Source organism: Diadema antillarum, unplaced genomic scaffold (assembly GCF_040938485.1).
Source record: "Diadema antillarum isolate AM-2024a unplaced genomic scaffold, OU_Dant_1.0 scf00000129, whole genome shotgun sequence".
Lineage (NCBI taxonomy): Eukaryota > Metazoa > Echinodermata > Echinoidea > Diadematoida > Diadematidae > Diadema > Diadema antillarum.
In genome coordinates, this window is record NW_027271018.1 from 847,136 (window position 1) to 864,977 (window position 17,842).

Consider the following 17,842-nt stretch of genomic DNA (forward strand, 5'->3'; position numbering starts at 1 on the left):
TCACACGGTTAAAGTGTACCAATAACCTGAGTATTATGTTTGCTATATATATCAAACTTTGTAGAACGTACTTGAGACATGCCCTCTGCAAAATTTTAGAACTTTTGGTCACTCCGATTTTTATTCATTGGGGTTTAAATGTAAATTTTAAAGAGTATTCTTAAATGAAATAGACTAGGTGATATCCAACTTTAAGCAAATGGCGACCTAAGTGGTCAATCATTTCAGGATCCAAGATCTTCTTCTTGTCATAATCCAACTTCCCTATGCTACACTCTAATGAAAGATAGGTGAAGAAAGCTGCAGAGGGACAGACACCTTTTAAACTCTGAATCCCACATCCATTATCAACCCATTGAGGATGAGTCCCGAATATACTCAGGCAAGTGTTTATGGGAAATGCGTGTTGTAGCAAAATCAATTAAATGATCAATATTCAATATATATTCAATATTCAATATTCAATAGTTTATTTATTTCCATCATCACAAAGAAAAGAAAAGAAAAAGTTGACATAATCCAAAGTGATACAATTTTTTTCATTTCTCTTACACTCGTCTGATAAAGGATTTTTTCAATACAATATAAAGTATATTATACACAAATGATGTCGTAAAAAGGAAACAATGCACTTTGCCGTGGCAACAAAAATAGTAAATAATCACAATGATGGAAAACAGTGTTCCACTAAAAAAGCCAAGCTTGTAAGACGTGGAACACTGGAACAAAACAACAACGGCACCAATTTGTTATACCAATAAGACATATTCATTTTAAATTCTTCCATATATACTATTGTACATTTTACTCATTGATATATGATGCTGATACTACGAACAATACTTACTAGGATTTTAGAATGCAAACATATAAACTATGTAACATATCACATTTGTGGCACACACACTATGGGGCCAGGTGTGCCAGGAAAATTAAACGGAAAGGAAGATATGCAATCGGCCACAAAAAACATAACGACAACAACAACAACAATAACACAATACACAGAAATAACAGAATTGAGGAAATGCACTCAGACAGATACTGGACAACGAAGAACAAGGAAAGAGAAGCAGGGAAGAATAGAGAAGGAAAAAGAGAGAGAAAAGGAGAGGGATGGAAAAGGTCTGTGGACACACTACAAAATCTCAAGGAAAAGTGAAACATGACAGGTTTTTTCACTGAACAGAATTAACTGGTATATTTAGAAAACAAATATTTTTTGAGTTTATACTTAAAATGTAATTAACTTCACAGATTCTTTTAGATCATTATCTAAGCTATTCCAAAATCTGGGTCCGGTATTATCAAATGATCGGTTAAATATGGGTGATCAAGAGAGAAATTAATTAGAATTCACAGTCGAGACCAGTTTCACTTTGAATCATCATGAGAGTATAACATACATGTATGTATAGGCCTATGTACGCAAAGTTATAAATTGTGAATTAACCCATTGAAGACAGGCTGATTTTGCTATAACACACATTTCCCACAGACACCTGCCCTGGTATACTTGGGTCTAGTCTTCAATGAGTTAAGGACTGTATGTACAATCAATGGTTTGGAGCAAGTGTTCGAAAACTGCTGTAAACCGCATGCCACTGTCCTGGCTGCCTGGAGAAATGACGAAATCTGAAGACTTACGTATAAAGGATTATGGCATCCAAAAAAAAAAAAAAAAATGCAGACACAAACCACGGTGACTCTAGTTTTTCTTTTTCTGTTCTTTTTTGCAAACCGCAGTGCACTTCCTATTGCTCATAATGTTTGGAATCAAATCTTTCAGAAGCAACCACAAGAGTTTCGCCTATAATAGTTACAGGATATTAATAATGTTATCATATAAAGTGGCAGATGAAAAAACAACAACACAAGCTTCCTCTAAATTGCTGAGGGGGGGGGGGATATGTACAATAATCAGATTTTTATTTCTTGACAATTGTACATGAAGTAATTTTAAAGATTACAATGATAGATGTAATGTTTTGATTGCATCATATCATTTTAAATCCTTAGTGAATAGAAACACAATCCATATCTCAGTATAGGTATGTCTTGTATCTTTGCTCTATTGAAAAGACCAAAGACAAATCAAACAGATGAAGAGATTCCTTTTCATCTATGCTGTGTATTGAACTACAAATGAATGGAAGATACATTCACCAAATACGAATGGGTCTCCTAACACCCCAATAACTTACGCGTATCATACAATATAAATCAAGCACATTTAAATTCTAATTAGATATGAAAAGAAGTACTATATGTATCATTTGCATAATCAATGTGTGGAGGAAAAATTTACAGAACTTTCGAAGGCAAGTCTGTGTGATTTACATACCTACACCAGATACACAGACTCCAAATCTTGAGAATTGTAGGAAAAATGGGACTTTTGTTTTTAATATACCTAAGCTATAGGCTTCTCAACCAGTGAGCTGTGGCCCACTGATGGTCCACAAACCTCTTGAAGATGGGCCACAATGTCTTACCAAAATGAAAAGATTCGTATCTGATCTAACTGGGCCTAAAAAACTTAATAAGAGCCAAAGTGGCTAATGGTGAGAAGTGCAGCTATAGAGTATCTATCCGCCAAGTACATAATCTTTGTACTTGCAGCACCTCTTGCAGCTGAACCAAAAGAATGAAATGTTTCCAGAAATTAAGAAACTTTTTGGTCAGTTTCTTACAAATTTTTGCAGATTACATGGATTACTTTTTTTGTCAGTTCCTTAGAAGTCTTTGTAGATTACATGGACAAGGCAAACTGTCACCTTAACTGTGACCAGTAACATAAGTACAAATACAAAACCTTAAATTCCAATCAAATGTCTTCCATGAATCCAGAAAGGAAAAACGTATGTGAAGGAAAAATCTGTAGAACTATGCAATCCAGACATGCACACACCCCTTCAATTTCCCAGAATTTTGGAGATGACACTATAGAGTACATCCGAATAGCAAATTAAACCTTAAACTTTCCCTGTATCTGTACCTGCTTCCTGGTTTGTTGTTCAGTTTACTCAAAACACTTCACTAATCTATTAAATGGGGTCAGGTCGAATACTACAGGGACGCTTTAAAGGGCGGAAAAAAAGAGTCTACAATGAAAACCTGGGAGAGGAAATGTAACCAAGTTTCCAAGACAAAACAAAAATGCAGGTAATTACTTTCACAAATATACTGCAAGTCACATACTTTCACAAGCATAATATCTCCTCTTGTGCATTGTGACTTTTTGATGACAGTTTCCTTAGCGGTTGAATTTGCAATCGAGAACCGCACTGACAGAATGAGATAGAGGTATCATTCTTTTCCGAGAGAAAAATTAGCGATTTCCTACTTGAAAAAATATATGATACATTGTGCTGAGGGAGGCAATATCTTCACAAGTTGATGATACTGCAAACATTAGTTGACTCATGAAACGTGCAAAAATAAAAACACAGCGAAATGTATTGTGTGTATTATACAGTACACAATTGAAAAGTACATTGATGCTATTCCCTCTTATTTATCATTTGACCACAAATAATCACACGCTAATATCTTACTTGATCCATGGATAAATTCTCAGAATAATTCAATCTGGATTTCTGCTAGCCTGTTTAAGTAATTTGTATTTTCTTTTTCACAAGAATCACTGACATTTTGATTGTCACACAGCTTTTGGCACTTCATAAAATCTTTTCAGCAAGTATTCAGAAATGTTCCTTATCAACCATAAATGCTATTTATAGAGTTTATTACATAAATATCGACATCTATTGACGCATTAATTCACCAGTAGGCAGAAATATCTTGAAAATAAGTATCAATGAACAGAAGTGTAATCTTTCATATCCTTACTAAATCACAGTAACCTTCAGTATGACCTTTCACAGTGTCATACTAAACTCAGTGCATTTCTCTTTCTTACATCACAGCATTTTTAAAAAATTTTTTATTGTCTAAATGCTAACACAGCCAACCAATGTTACTTTACATGAGCAGAAGCACATGAAGAGTTTAGGCAGGGCTCGACACTAACAGTGGCCCGGTGGTCCAGGGCCACCAAAAATGCACGTCGGGCCACCAAAATTTCAGAAATGATGCATTTGGGGGCCTGATCGGGCCACCAAAAAAGATCGGATGTTTGCCTTTCGGCCACCAAAAATAAAAGTTAGTGTGGAGCCCTGGTTTAGGTATTGTCATTTGTGCACGAATGAACAAATAAATGATTGAAAAATGAACGAATGAATGAATGAATGAATAGATGGATGGATGGACAGATAAAGTTTACAGGGTGCTCATGGAGCATTTCATAGGTAGTATCATTAGTGAATGAATGAATTTATGATTGCACAAGTGAATTTATGAATGAATAGTTGGACTGAGAGGATAGAAAGATGACTAGATGCATGAATGAATGAAAACTGAACGAATAAAGGTTTATAAATTAAAGAATAAATACTCTAATAAAGAAAGTATGAACAGATGAATGAATAAATAAATGAACGAATGGATGAATGAATGTAAACACAAATGAGTGAACGAACGAATGAATGAATGAATGAATGAAAGTATGAATGAATGAATGAATGAATATATGTATGAACGAACGAATGAATGAATGAATACATAAAAGAATAAATACATGAATACATGAATGCATGGAAAAACAAACGAATGGCCCACTCACCGCAGCACAAAGTCCGTGAGGAACATGTAGCCCTGGCAGGTCCTGAAGTCATCGAGCAGGACGTGGGACTTGTCGCTGGAGTCCTTGAGGAAGCAGAAGACCGTAAAGCACATCTCGACGATCTCCAGTGGGGACAGGTCCTGGTTGCATTGCATGTTGTCCACACATAGTCCCAGACAGTTTTTGTCTATAGCAAGGGAAATGAAGATACCACTGTGTAGTCTAACAATCACTTTTAAAGGGAAATTCCAGAACACTTAAAAGTTAGTATGATAAGAAAGAGTAAAATTTTATGTGAATGGTATGCTTTAGTTCAGTACACTTTGGTTCCCTTTAGAGTGCTCGAACACACCCTAAGTCTAGTAGGTTTGAGATGTATGTCATCATTATTTTCTCAGTAAAAAGACAAATATATATTTCAATGAGTACCCATTTCAACCAGAGTCACACAACATAATTTTTGAGTCAATAGTTGCTTTCATTGTACACATCATTTTCAAGATTGAAGCACTGTGCCCTACCATTCAAGATGAACTATTCAGATATGGATTTACAAATGAAACTTCTGACGATATTGCAATGATTAAAAGCAGAAATCTACTTGGGGTTTGGCTCGAAGAATCAGTGCACATTTCTATTTGATAATGAGCATGTTTTTAGATAAGAAAATGCGTAGCTAATGTGCATATTTCTTTATTGGGTGAGGGGGGGGGGGGGGGAGGGGAGGTTGGATATGTCCATCAGAGGGCTAAACCTGAAACTCATTTGATTTTTTGCAAACAGTCTTGTGAAAAAAGTTTGTGCTTGTGCACAACCATCCATGAACACACAAAAAGGCTGAGGGTTTGTTTGTCTTTATTATCTCAACTGAAACAGGATAATCTTGTGCTTGCTCAGCAAATACAAAAATATCCTGTAGGGCACAATGAAGGGAAGCTAATCTTTTGTACATCACTGTTTTATGGCAACAAAGAGTTGATCCTGCTTCTGAAGCAGCGCCATGATCTGCTATGTTTGGAGACATTCAATATGGTAGACTAGCAAAACAGTTCATTTCAGGTCATGCTAGGCACAAGATGGCATTCAAATGTCAAACTTTCTCCAACTTTCTGAAACAGTACGTGACCTTTTTTTCACCGAAGTTGGACGCCTTTTCGTGGCGACAAGAGCGGGGGATTTTATCTTGATGCCTATAACAACACCTATCACAAATACTTTCCATGTTGCTTCAAACCAGAACTGTAACATCTACTGTATAAGCTGTTATTTTCGCGAATTTCGCAAATGACTGTTGGACCGTGAATTTGACAACACGCAAAAATGTCGCCATGTGCTAGGCTAATAGTGCACTTACAATAGCCTTTGTGTCAATTTGTGAAAACAACATCTCCAGAAAATGTCCGCGACCTGCTCATCCGTGAAAAATATCTGTACGCGAAAATAACAGCTTATACAGTATGTGCAAGTTTGAATGATATTAAGTAACTGCTGCGAGCGTCATGTCATGAATTATGAACTACAGGACACAAGCATAATACCATCTGACATTTTTAAAATTGTGGATTACTTGCTCACATGGTCATCAGTTTGGACAAAGCACCATCAAATATTAAAGAAAGGCCTCATGTTGCCTCAATCTAGTCCAACTAATAACAACCTTAAGATATCAAATGGGAGGAGGGGGGGGGGGGCTTCACAAGTAACCCAAAATATTGATCTAGGGACATGGGAACAGACTGGGCTACATTTTCAGGAGCAAAATGTTTTGCCACTGTATGTAGCACACCAGGCCAATGACTCGCGGTCACACTTACTGTGGATGTATTCGACCACTTCCTGGGTGAGGCCGTGTCGTGAGATGGTGGTGAGCACCTCGGCTGCCCCCTTCCTCCACGGCCCGTTGTGGGGCGGACAGTAGCTGGTGATGGCACTGAACAGCAGGGTCAGGTCATCTTTCTTGGCCAGCTCCTCCGCTGGTTGAGGGTAGTTACATAATCGTGACAGCAGCTGCACAATGATTGAAAGGTTCAAAACAAAACAAAACAAAACAAAACAAAAACATGAACAAGTCTCTGTACATGACAGGGTCACAGTGTGCACAAATACAAAACTAAAAACAAAAAGTTTTGCATCATATCAAATTGTCACAGATTGTAAAACAGATATCTAAGTACCATGATGAGGCTGTGGAATGTAGCTTTCAAGACCATTATCGAACACACACACACACACACACACACACACACACATGTGCAGTTTCACTGAGGCATGATTCACAGAGGAATGATAACCTCTGTCAGGGAGATTGTGTTTTGGCCTACGTACAAAGTACATACAGTCTGCCTTTCATTCTGCTCCCAACATTGCTCAAATATTTGTACAGTCACTGAAGAAATACATTTTTGTAATACACAATCAAGATTCCATTCTTGCAAACCAGCTCAACAAACAATAATGGGACAGATCAATTTCGCTGCTACTAAATATGGCTTACCATCACAATTATGTGATTTGAAAGATTTCCTTATTTAAGGATAGTCTTTACTCTGCATAGATGACACTGTGAACTTCGTGTAAGATTTTCTTGGCCCCAGTCGAATTCTGCATTCTCTGAGCACTAAACACCGATTACATTTGTCCTTATGGTACTAAACAGGAAAACTTAAAACACAGAGGTAAAATGAATGAAGGCAGATTACCATGTGCACAAATAAATTTACACAATAACAAATCAAATGAATTGACAGAAAAATTACTGAACAGGTGAATAGAGCACTAGAAATTGGATGAATGAATAAATGAATGAACAATTCACTAAATAAATTAATAATTTAATGAATAAATTATGAATACTTTACCTGAATGGCAGTTCTGTGGAGCAACTCTCTTCTCCTCACTGGAGTCAAATGGTTGAGATCATCTTTTCCCCCACAGCTGCTTCCTCCTCCTCCTCCTCCCCCACTGTCCCCTCCGACTCCGTCGGCGCCTCCCCCGCTGCCGGCCAGGATCTCGGGCAGGTCGAAGAACAGGTAGAGGCATTTGACCAGGGTGGAGGGCAGCGCCGCCATCGTCATGGTGTTGACGATGCTGGCTCCTCCCGTTGCTAGGAGACTGAGGGTGGTCAGCAGCATCCAGCCGTTGCTGGTCTCCTCCGAGTTCTGCACCTCCAGGTAGCTGGCGATGGCGCAGCTGGCGGCCTCTGGGCAAGGGGCGACAAGGAGGAGGAATCGGTGTTATAATAAATAAACTGCATCCCCTGGGTATCGAGACAAGAACCTCTAAAGCATCTTAGCATGTAAAAGGAAAAGCTACGGGTACGCTTAATTTCACAACGCATATCAGCATTATATTCTGTGGATGACGACGGTGGACCATCATGATAAAATCTTGTGTTTCACAAAATCCAAATTGAGCACACACTTGTATAAATGAGCTGTGACAGTATGTATCACTATACTTCATCTCATTTCATGTCATTCATTGTTTCTGCATGGTACAATTTATCAACAAATCGCATTAGAAAACATATACATTGATTCATCATTTTTTGATCATGGCTAACTTTGCACATGAGAGATAAAGAAAACATTGTGAGATAAAACAGAGGTATAAACGGGGGAATAAAATTAAAGTACCATGTATACAAAATGTAGGAGGATCCCCAGGATAAAAGCTGAGCAGGAGTATATAAAAAAATATATATATAAATGGAATAACTTTTCATTACTTATGTGTACTTGTAAATGGTCACACTAGTACCAGTTGTAATGCAAGATCATCATATCTGAGAACTATTCTATTTGAATGTAATATATCAAACAAAACTGGGAACTAAAAAGGAAAATTAAGTGCCTTCAAAAAATTGTAGCAAACTATTTAAACACCCTTAAATGCTTGTGAACATAAAATCATTAAACTACATTTTCACACATGGACATAAAAAGTGATGCTAAATGCACTGTAAAATTTATTGTGTTTGCTTTCACAGGAACACTCTCAAATCAAACAAATATCATTTTGTTATAAAAGAAAATCATCTCAGCCAAAATATGTTTGCTTATTTAGGCAAGTCATAATTTCAATAGAACACTTATACAATATCTGATCCTAGTAAGTTTACATGTACACCAGTGTACGCAGTTTTGTTCCTCTGAATGCTTGATCCACTGATAGCTACAGTATGTACATTGTGAAACAAATAATATCACATTAAGCATATCACGAAGATAAGACTTGGACACTTTCTCACAAACCACATCATCGCTGTTACCAAAAACACATCAAGGTTCGGCCATTAAGGACAGGAAGGGCATATGTGCGACCTAGGAAGTGGCTTTTTTTAGCCCATTTTCCTACTAAATCCTTTGATTACTTGATGGAGTTATTGGAAAGTTGCAAAGTCAGAACTTGACAATTTGGCTTTCTCGGCATTAAAACCCTTTTCCAACTTCTCACTGATTGACAGCAAATGTGCACAGTTTAGGCGGTGGTTTTCGTGGTTTGACTCACGGCAGCAAACGCACTGCCTGTAGGCGCCACTTGCGCCCGATTCTGACGAATATCTGAGTGAAATGTAGAGCTACTAGTGAAAGCATTGCACGACCATTCACCACAGTTCACCATTCTTGCATAATGTAGGTGAACATAATACCGGAAGCTCCTCCATAATGTGCTCAGATGGCTTTACCTTCAAGTGCCTAACAATGCAGCATATATGGTAGAAAAAAAAACCCAACACAACAACAACAAGGGAACACACACTGGAGGTTCTATTACATAGATGCTACTCTTGTCTGGTCAATGAAGGAGAAAAACGAAAAGGATAGGATTTGTATGTGAAATGTGTTTCTAGAGATGAGCAAGAAAGCCAGAGAAAAGAAAAAAAAAAGTGCCTCTGGCAATGCTATCTACAGATGTACAGTGTATACACTGTATGCTATGCACTGAATACAAAGATAGTGATTCATAGTCATGCAAAGTGTACACCATATCTTGTATACACATGCTTTGTTTCCGTAATTCCCTGATGTACCCCTTTTGTGTTGCATTGAATTGAAACAAAACAAAACAAAACCCCAAGTCTCATAATATATGCACATGCTGATATGGCTTTGTCCAAACGCTGACTTTGCAAATGTCCATCCAACAGTTGGTAATCTGCGACCTCCAGACGTATCTATTATAATATCCGCCCATACAGATGACAACAAGAACATTCTTCACCTATAGATATTGTATGGCCAAGCTTTTATAGACACAGTAGAAAAGCATGGCATTTTGATGCTTGTCACAGTAACTCTTTGATGAAAATCAAAATGATTCTATTCATGCATGAATGACAGTAATCCCTACAAGTGTATCTTGTAGGTTTTAACTATCATGCTGGCTACACCACTCTTATGACATTTGCATTGTCTCGTCATTTGTGATTGATGCAGGTTCAGAAGTGGAGTTTACGAAAGATGCATCTTTGTCTTTTTCCCATGACAGAATATACCTGTCTGCATTATTTTCTATTTTTCACACCGCTGCACCAACAAACATGGTATCAGTACCCAGTATACATACAAACTGCACATCACCATGCATTCGGACCTGCTGTCCAGCGTGTACCACCCATGTACAGCGTATTATGCATTGTGCAGACTGCTGTCAAGTTTCAGTCAGCAAGAGATGTACAAATATGTACACATGTAGACTCTACGGCTAACAATGCACCCATTTGCAGTGAAAATTGCACACCCTGTCTTTTCCATTTTAGGAGAGCCGAGTAGAGCACAACATACAGCATGTTAAACTGAGAGAGGGGGGGGGGGGGGGGGGAGAGAACACTGACTACATCTCTACACGCATCAGCCTACGCACGATGGATGCAGCACTGTCTGCCAGTGAAGCCGGAATGGAGGAAGACTGCACAGTAATTCTATAACCACCGACGGAGGTATTGATCTCCCACGACCCCCGACCTTTTGCGACGCTTTTGGCCGGACCCACGCCACGAGATGCGTGCATTACCGACTACGTCTGACAATGCGCACTACTGTATGCGCAGCAATGAAGTGATAGATTGAGACTTCAGCAGAGACAAGTCACAGTGCTAATTAGACAATGTTGCAAAGTGCACTCGGCCAAAATTGGACCCCTAAATGTGGTTTGGGCCAGGTGATTATCGCCTGCATTAGACGGAGCAGGTGTCGTCAGCCGGCACAAGGTGATAGGAATCAGCGGAGAGGGGGGAGTGATTTCGCCGGGACAGGGAAAATTAATGAAGATGAACATGAGTGAAGTCGTAGGAATGTCTCTCTTGGAAAGCAGAGAGGATGAAGAGAAAGCTTTCGTTATTTGACTCAATGACGAAACTTGGGGGCGCAATCACGCTTTTTCAAACCAGTCTTGCAGGGGATTGGCTTATAAACTTTCAGTGTAACATGTACTGCAGTAGCATGCATACAATTTACTTTTACATAGAGTCCCACAATCTGACGCATTCCTCACATTCTATGGGAGACATGCCCCATTGTAGATGCACAGCATACTTGGCAATGATGACACTGTGTTTGACTCTGACTGACAAGGGAAATGCTATCTAGAAATCTAATATTGAAGCTGATATTTAATGAGCATAATCCCTCTCGAAACAGTCAAGGACTCTGCTATCAAAACAACATCACAGCATACACGTAAAAGGACCTTTGAATTTTTCACATCTATACAACACAGTGATAATGCCACAAAGAAGTCAATACCTAGTAGCATTTGCTATGCAAAGTACAGTGAACACTATACAATGTACTCTATAGCTGTTGCTACTTTGCACTGTGTACCATGATTGCCAACAGAGGGCTTCCAATATGATTAAAGGTAGAATTGGCAATATATTCCCCCCCCCCTCCCCCGAAGATGCCTTGTATAAACAAAGAAACATATCAATCATGATTTTGAGAAACAACTATTTGTTTCCCAAAATTCCCACTGTTTATTGTGAAATGCCAGATTTAGAGATTAGCAAAAGCAAAAGCAAACAAAATAACAACAGCATGCATGTTGTAAGGGACTGTCCCCCCCCCCCTTTTTTTTCACATTATTGCATCACAAGGCGAACAGCCAGGCACAGGCAAAGTACATTGTACAGCAAAATATACCATACTATCAGCCCTTTAAAGTTGATATCCTGCAATGCATTGTGCATGAGGACAGAATTTGCATAAATCCCTCTTAAAACTGTCATAGCAACATGATATCAAAACAACAACAGCATGTGCATGTTGTAAGGGACTATTTTCCTTCTTTTTTCCCCCACACTATTGCATCACAAGGCAACAGCTACATTGTACACTGTAGGCACAGGCAAAAGTACAGTAAATACAACGTACTATCAGCTGTGAGTTGATTTATTGCATTGCATTGTGTATGAGGACAGGATACATTCTGATATGAAAAAAAGAAACTTCATGACTCCCCCCCCCCCCCATGACAGATAAAAGAAAATAGATAAAAGAAAATAGATAAAATACCTCTAACATGATTTCCAAAACATAAATCTATCGCGATACTGAGAAGGACAAATCTCTTAACGACAAACCCAGCAAAACTAATGTCTCGCTCTTTCTTCCTCCCATTTTTTCCTTTCCTTCCCATAAAAACAGTAACGGAGGATTGGCGAGTTTCTCTAGGTTCATGAGACAAGGCTCTCTAGAGGTAGGGCACGCTAATTAATTGGCCTTTATTGCCTCTGATTCTTCTGGGGGACCGTAAATTTGGCAATGTATCATTGAACCCCGCCTGGCGCGTTGCGTCTGATCTATGGATGCAGTGCTCCATACTCCCCATTCCCTCTCCACGCAACATCCGCCCTCAACTCTCATCATCTTTCTGCACATTTTCAACTTCCAAGGAGCATTTTTTTTTAAAGTCCCCTTTCAGGATCCAAGTTTAATACACAACAGCACCACGAATCACTGTTAGTACCATCTTACACCATTTCGAGATTTTCATTGTATGATATACATTTAAATGTGCCACATGAAAGCTCGTCCTTAATCTGTCGACTCTTGGAGACGGAAATATGACAATTAATTATGTGATATGAAAAGAATTATGCAACATATTCTACATCAATCTAAAAGGAATTCTCTATTTCAATGCAATGTTTTCCCAATGGTGGACTGTACTGATACTTAATCATTACGGTACATTTCATACAGATGCAGTATACTACACAACCAATTACACATGCAACGCATGATTTCATTCTTTGGAACATAAATCAAGTCAAAAATTTCACTCAAATATAAAATATAGACTTCAATCAGCATTTCTATCAACATCTACATATCAATAGTAGCAGAAGCACTAGCAGTGGGAAGAGTACTGTAAACACAGAAATTTTCGCGGTACATTAACTTCCGCGTATTTCGTGCTACTTCTGGCTAGCGTGAAATCCCCAACCCACGAAAATATCTTGCCAATTTTCTCTATATATCTTGAATGGGTTGACAACTGCACAACGCGAATTCAAGAACCGGCGAATATGTTTTTGAGCCACTCAGCGCGAAAAATTAATCACACAAAAATATTGACGTTTACAGCATAAAGTAGAGTGACAAATGTTACACTTGTAAAAAATTATCACTGCCATCATCATTATTATGATTCATGCTTTTGATACAGCTGGCAGCAACATCATCACTACAATAAATGACAATAGCAGGGTCATGCATGCGTAGATTATCATAAACATACATTATCAAATACATTTGTAATAGCATCCAGACATAAAAGGCCATCAAATATTAATGTAAGGGGCAAGAGAGCAAATGTAGTGGTCAGGGTCTACAAAAGTCAAATGTTAAAATTGACCATTGCCAGCAGGAATGCAGACTCAGGCATCCCGTCACAAACAAACATAAGAACATTGTATGTTCAACAGGGACAAGAGGAATAGAGGAAAAGGAGTGAGTTGAATTGTTGTTTTTTATTCCATTTGCAATCCATACTATCCTATGCTAAAGTGGTGGCTAATCAATGAAATCTGGATTGATTACAGACTACGACAAGCAGTAAAATGAGCAAAACAAATGTATAAAATATCCTGGCAAGCTCTTCCGTTGCAGGATTTCTCCACAATGGGCCTACATAATTCTTTGATAAAGGTTAAAAGTCAAAGGCATTGCCTCCAAATTAAACATATGAACAAATAAAACAAAACATCACAACCTTGTGTTTAATGTGCCACAATAACAAGTACCTTTGATATGCCATATTATAGCAAGTCTAATTTTTTTTAAAATCAAGACCTCCCAACAATTTAACAAGTGATTAAATTTACGATCGTGGAGTACAATAATGAATGGAGAAATCTACATGTGCTTGTCACTATTTTGTCAGGTTTAGATTCAATATAAATTCGAGTGTTACTAAATTCACAAATACAGACAAGACTCTTGAAATTTGCACAATCAAAAACTCTGCGAATTACGCATATCCATGGCTTATTACCTGTGGATTGGTCAGAGGCACGCCGTCTCACTTCAGTAACGAAGAGCCGGGCGATGTGATTCGAAAATTGCAGCACATCCCCAAATTTGTCCATCATCTCTGTTGCAGGACTATTCTCGAACACCTGAGTAGAAGACGAGATTAACAGAAACCTTTCAGCGTTAAAAAGAGTGCTCCGGAGGAGAGGAGGGACAGAGGAGGCAAAAGCTGGAGGGAAATAAACACTTTGGAGAGAGAATGCAAAATTTCATAAAATTTGAATTTTATTATGTTTTCATCAGTTTTTTTTTTCATTTTTTCATTCACATTTTCATTATCAAAACATAATCACAACCCTTTTATGTACATGTACATGTGATTACAAAAAAAGAGAAAATAATTATGAGTGATTATAGATACAGAGTATGAAGAAAATAATAGTAACGAAAAGGAAAAATGAATAAAGAATAAATACAGTGTAAGCAGCAATTATGCCAAAAGATGATACAACTGGAACACAAAAGCAAACGGCTTGAATAACCATCAAGGGGGGTTCTAAGAAAAGGCCCGATATCCCCCCACAAATTTCAGCGTGAGCAACCCGATCACAAAGAAGAGAATCCCATTCAGCTCATGACCCGTGGAGGGAGGGAGATTCTGTTGCATATTGAGTAGCATACAGTGTGTACAACTAAATGGAGGGCACTATAAAAGTCATCTTAATACATGATTTTATGAGCTGGATATCCTGTCAATTGATGATGAAGTTTTCTAGACAACAACACAATGGTCAGTGTTTCTCTTCTTCCCATCATGGTCGGTCACTCGGCTGTTTCACTTTCTGTTTTTTTACCTCACAGCATTGCATTAGATACCATGGGGAATCCACAGGAAATGAGTCCACTTCAAAACAAGTTTCACATGGCTACAGTTTATCATTAGTTGCGTTTATCATCTTTCCCGTGTTTGAAACATGTTTCGATACCCACTATCAAAATGCGTTTACTATTAAGGCCATTCAGATTGCCTTTCTCGAGTTGTTGCTTTTATCATCTCTGCCGTGAGTCGAGATGAAGGCCTTGTCACTGCGCAGCTTCATTGTGCAGTTTGACCCAAAGGGTGGAGTTGGCAATGGTTGGCATGGGTAGGTCCATGCTATGAATGCGTTTCAAAACGATTTTGTGTTTATCATCTCCACAGAAACGCGTTTCTGGCTCAAACGCATTTGTAATCACACTTTTTCTCAACGTTTCAGAAGCATATATTTCTTACCTCATAATCAAAACAGTCTTGCGTTTTGAATTTATCAACTGCCAAAATCTCCCTGAAACTTGTTTGGAAACCTTAATTCTATGCCAGAAGTGAGCTGATAAATGCACCCATAAATTCCTTCCCTGATATACGTGTAAACACTGTTTACACTGTATATTTCATGCGTATCATGTATCATGAATTGAGACTTGTAATACAATTTCACCTGTGGTTGAATTCATGATCGAAAGCCACATTTGACAAAATGGAAAATAAAACATCACAACATATATCCCCTTTCAAGAGAAATGCTGGTGACTTCCCCCCTTTGAGTCAACATACAGCACATTTATGTTATGGGAAGCAATATTTTTGCAAGTGGTTATTTCAACAGCCATCTCACACAATGTGCAATAAAAAGCACTGCAAAATTAAACCCTGCATATCAAATTAACATAAACTTGGCAAAAGATCTAATTTTAGAGTGACATGTACATGATGTTGGTACAGAGAATTCCACAAAGTACTAGAAGTATTCCAGAGATTAGCTTTTTATAGATCTCAGAGATGAGTTTTTTAGATCTCCCAGCCTCAGAAGTAAATGTCCAGCATACTTTTATCAACAACTCTCAAAAGGTTTGAGAGTACAGTACATGACATCCTTACCAACTTCTCCTTCCTCTTCCCACCCCCCCCCCTTTCATTGATTTTATGGCTGATCAACACAATAATGTTAACTCATTACATGATCAATGACACTGAAAACAACAGCTGACTATTAAATCACTCAAAGTTAATTTGTGTTGCACAAAGGCCAGGGCTACATTGCTGAAACTTTGTTTTGCAGTTTCTTTCTCAGCTGCTACTGTCCCCATATATTAATTTCTTGCTTTCCACAAACACATACACACACACACACACAAATGCATTGACCAACATACAGTCACAACTTTAGTACATATCCTGTATGTCATTAAATGCAAAAGAATGTGAGGGATTCAGAGACACAAAAGGAATATGCTGGCAATGTTCCATGGCCAAAACAACAACAACAAAAACCCTCCTCACAAAGATAACGAAGATACGAGCAAGGCCTTTCCACATTATCTCATTTCCAGACACAGGGGAGGAAGATTCATTCCTTTTTTTTTCAAGTCTTCAACCAAAATGTCATCGCGGTGTATTAAAATGGATATTGTGTGGGTGTGTGGGAGGTGATGCAGCCGTTGACCCATGGAGTCCGGGGGGGGGGGGGGGGGGGGGGGGAATGCTGTAGGAGCATTAATATCATCTTGTCAACGTCATATAAAATCAGCCTCTGTAAATTCTACTGCATCTTTATGTATTGTAAATAGATTTAGATGTCAAAGAACTGGTTAAATTCATCAGTATGTACACATCCCTTAGAAAGACATATTGTAAACATTTGCCAATTTCAGAGTTCTAGAGAAAATGGAACTCTGAACTTCTATGAAAGATATGTGTGGGATTAAGAACCAGATGTGAATTTAGCGACTGAGAGGGTTTTGAAAATTCTGCAAATCAAATAAACAATGTACCCTAATCACTTCTTTTGAAAAATAAAACTAACTATAATAAATAAATAAATAAATGAATAAATAAATAAACACATGAATAAATAAACAAATCAATCAATTAATCAATCAATCAATCAATCAATCAATCAATCAATCTAATGCAATCAACACAGGGCCTCAAATGAAATGAAATGTTTGGGGGGTGGAGATGCTCTGCTGTGCTCTACATGTAGATCCACCCTGTACTGAAAAACCATCATGTGCGTCCCATGAAGGCGCAAATGGTCTTTCCAGGGCACAGCATGACATTTGCAAGGAAATATACCTTCATCAACATGGTTTTATAAAGGCAAGACACCTAATTTGCTAAATGTGACAAACGGAGAAGATGGTTTGTGAACAGAAGTCTAATAAACAAATATAATATAATGCACTGAGAGCTTCTGCAGGTAGTTGAAATTGTGGATTAAACTGCCGAGGTGACTCGTGCAGCACTATTTTCTGTCACTGAAGAATCAACACTTTTACTAGTAGAAGTTCAAAATAGCACACGCTATAATAAGTTTCATATCCTAAAACATATCTTTTACATAAAATTGCTAATATTTTATCATTTACAACAAGGAAAAGTAGAAATTACGCGGTGCGTAATATATGTCCCCGCCGGAAGTAGCATTTAGTAGCAAAATGTACAATATAGGTAAAAAGATCAAGGTCAAAGGTCAAAGAAGTCAAAGGTCAAAATTCTATGTAGAAGTTTTGAAGCCCTCACCTAGTGCCATCACATAAAGCAAACGGAATCGAAATCGGGTTAGAAATAGCGAAGGAGTAGCATTTTGTAGCCAATGTACAATATAGGTAAAAAATCAAGGTCAAAGGTCAAAGAAGTCAA

General features: G+C 38.1%; 1 protein-coding gene across 1 annotated transcript in view; it reads right to left on the reverse strand.

Annotated features, from left to right (window-relative positions):
* LOC139720557 (WD repeat and FYVE domain-containing protein 3-like) overlaps nucleotides 1-17,842 on the reverse strand; it is a 98,880-nt gene that overhangs the window by 46,719 nt on the left and 34,319 nt on the right. Inside the window, exons 3-6 of the mRNA XM_071631909.1 lie at nucleotides 14,183-14,306; nucleotides 7,543-7,883; nucleotides 6,499-6,691; nucleotides 4,685-4,871 (exon numbers count right to left, since the gene is read on the reverse strand). Of these exons, the coding sequence (XP_071488010.1) occupies nucleotides 4,685-4,871; nucleotides 6,499-6,691; nucleotides 7,543-7,883; nucleotides 14,183-14,306 (845 nt within the window). The remainder of the gene's footprint in view (nucleotides 1-4,684; nucleotides 4,872-6,498; nucleotides 6,692-7,542; nucleotides 7,884-14,182; nucleotides 14,307-17,842) is intronic.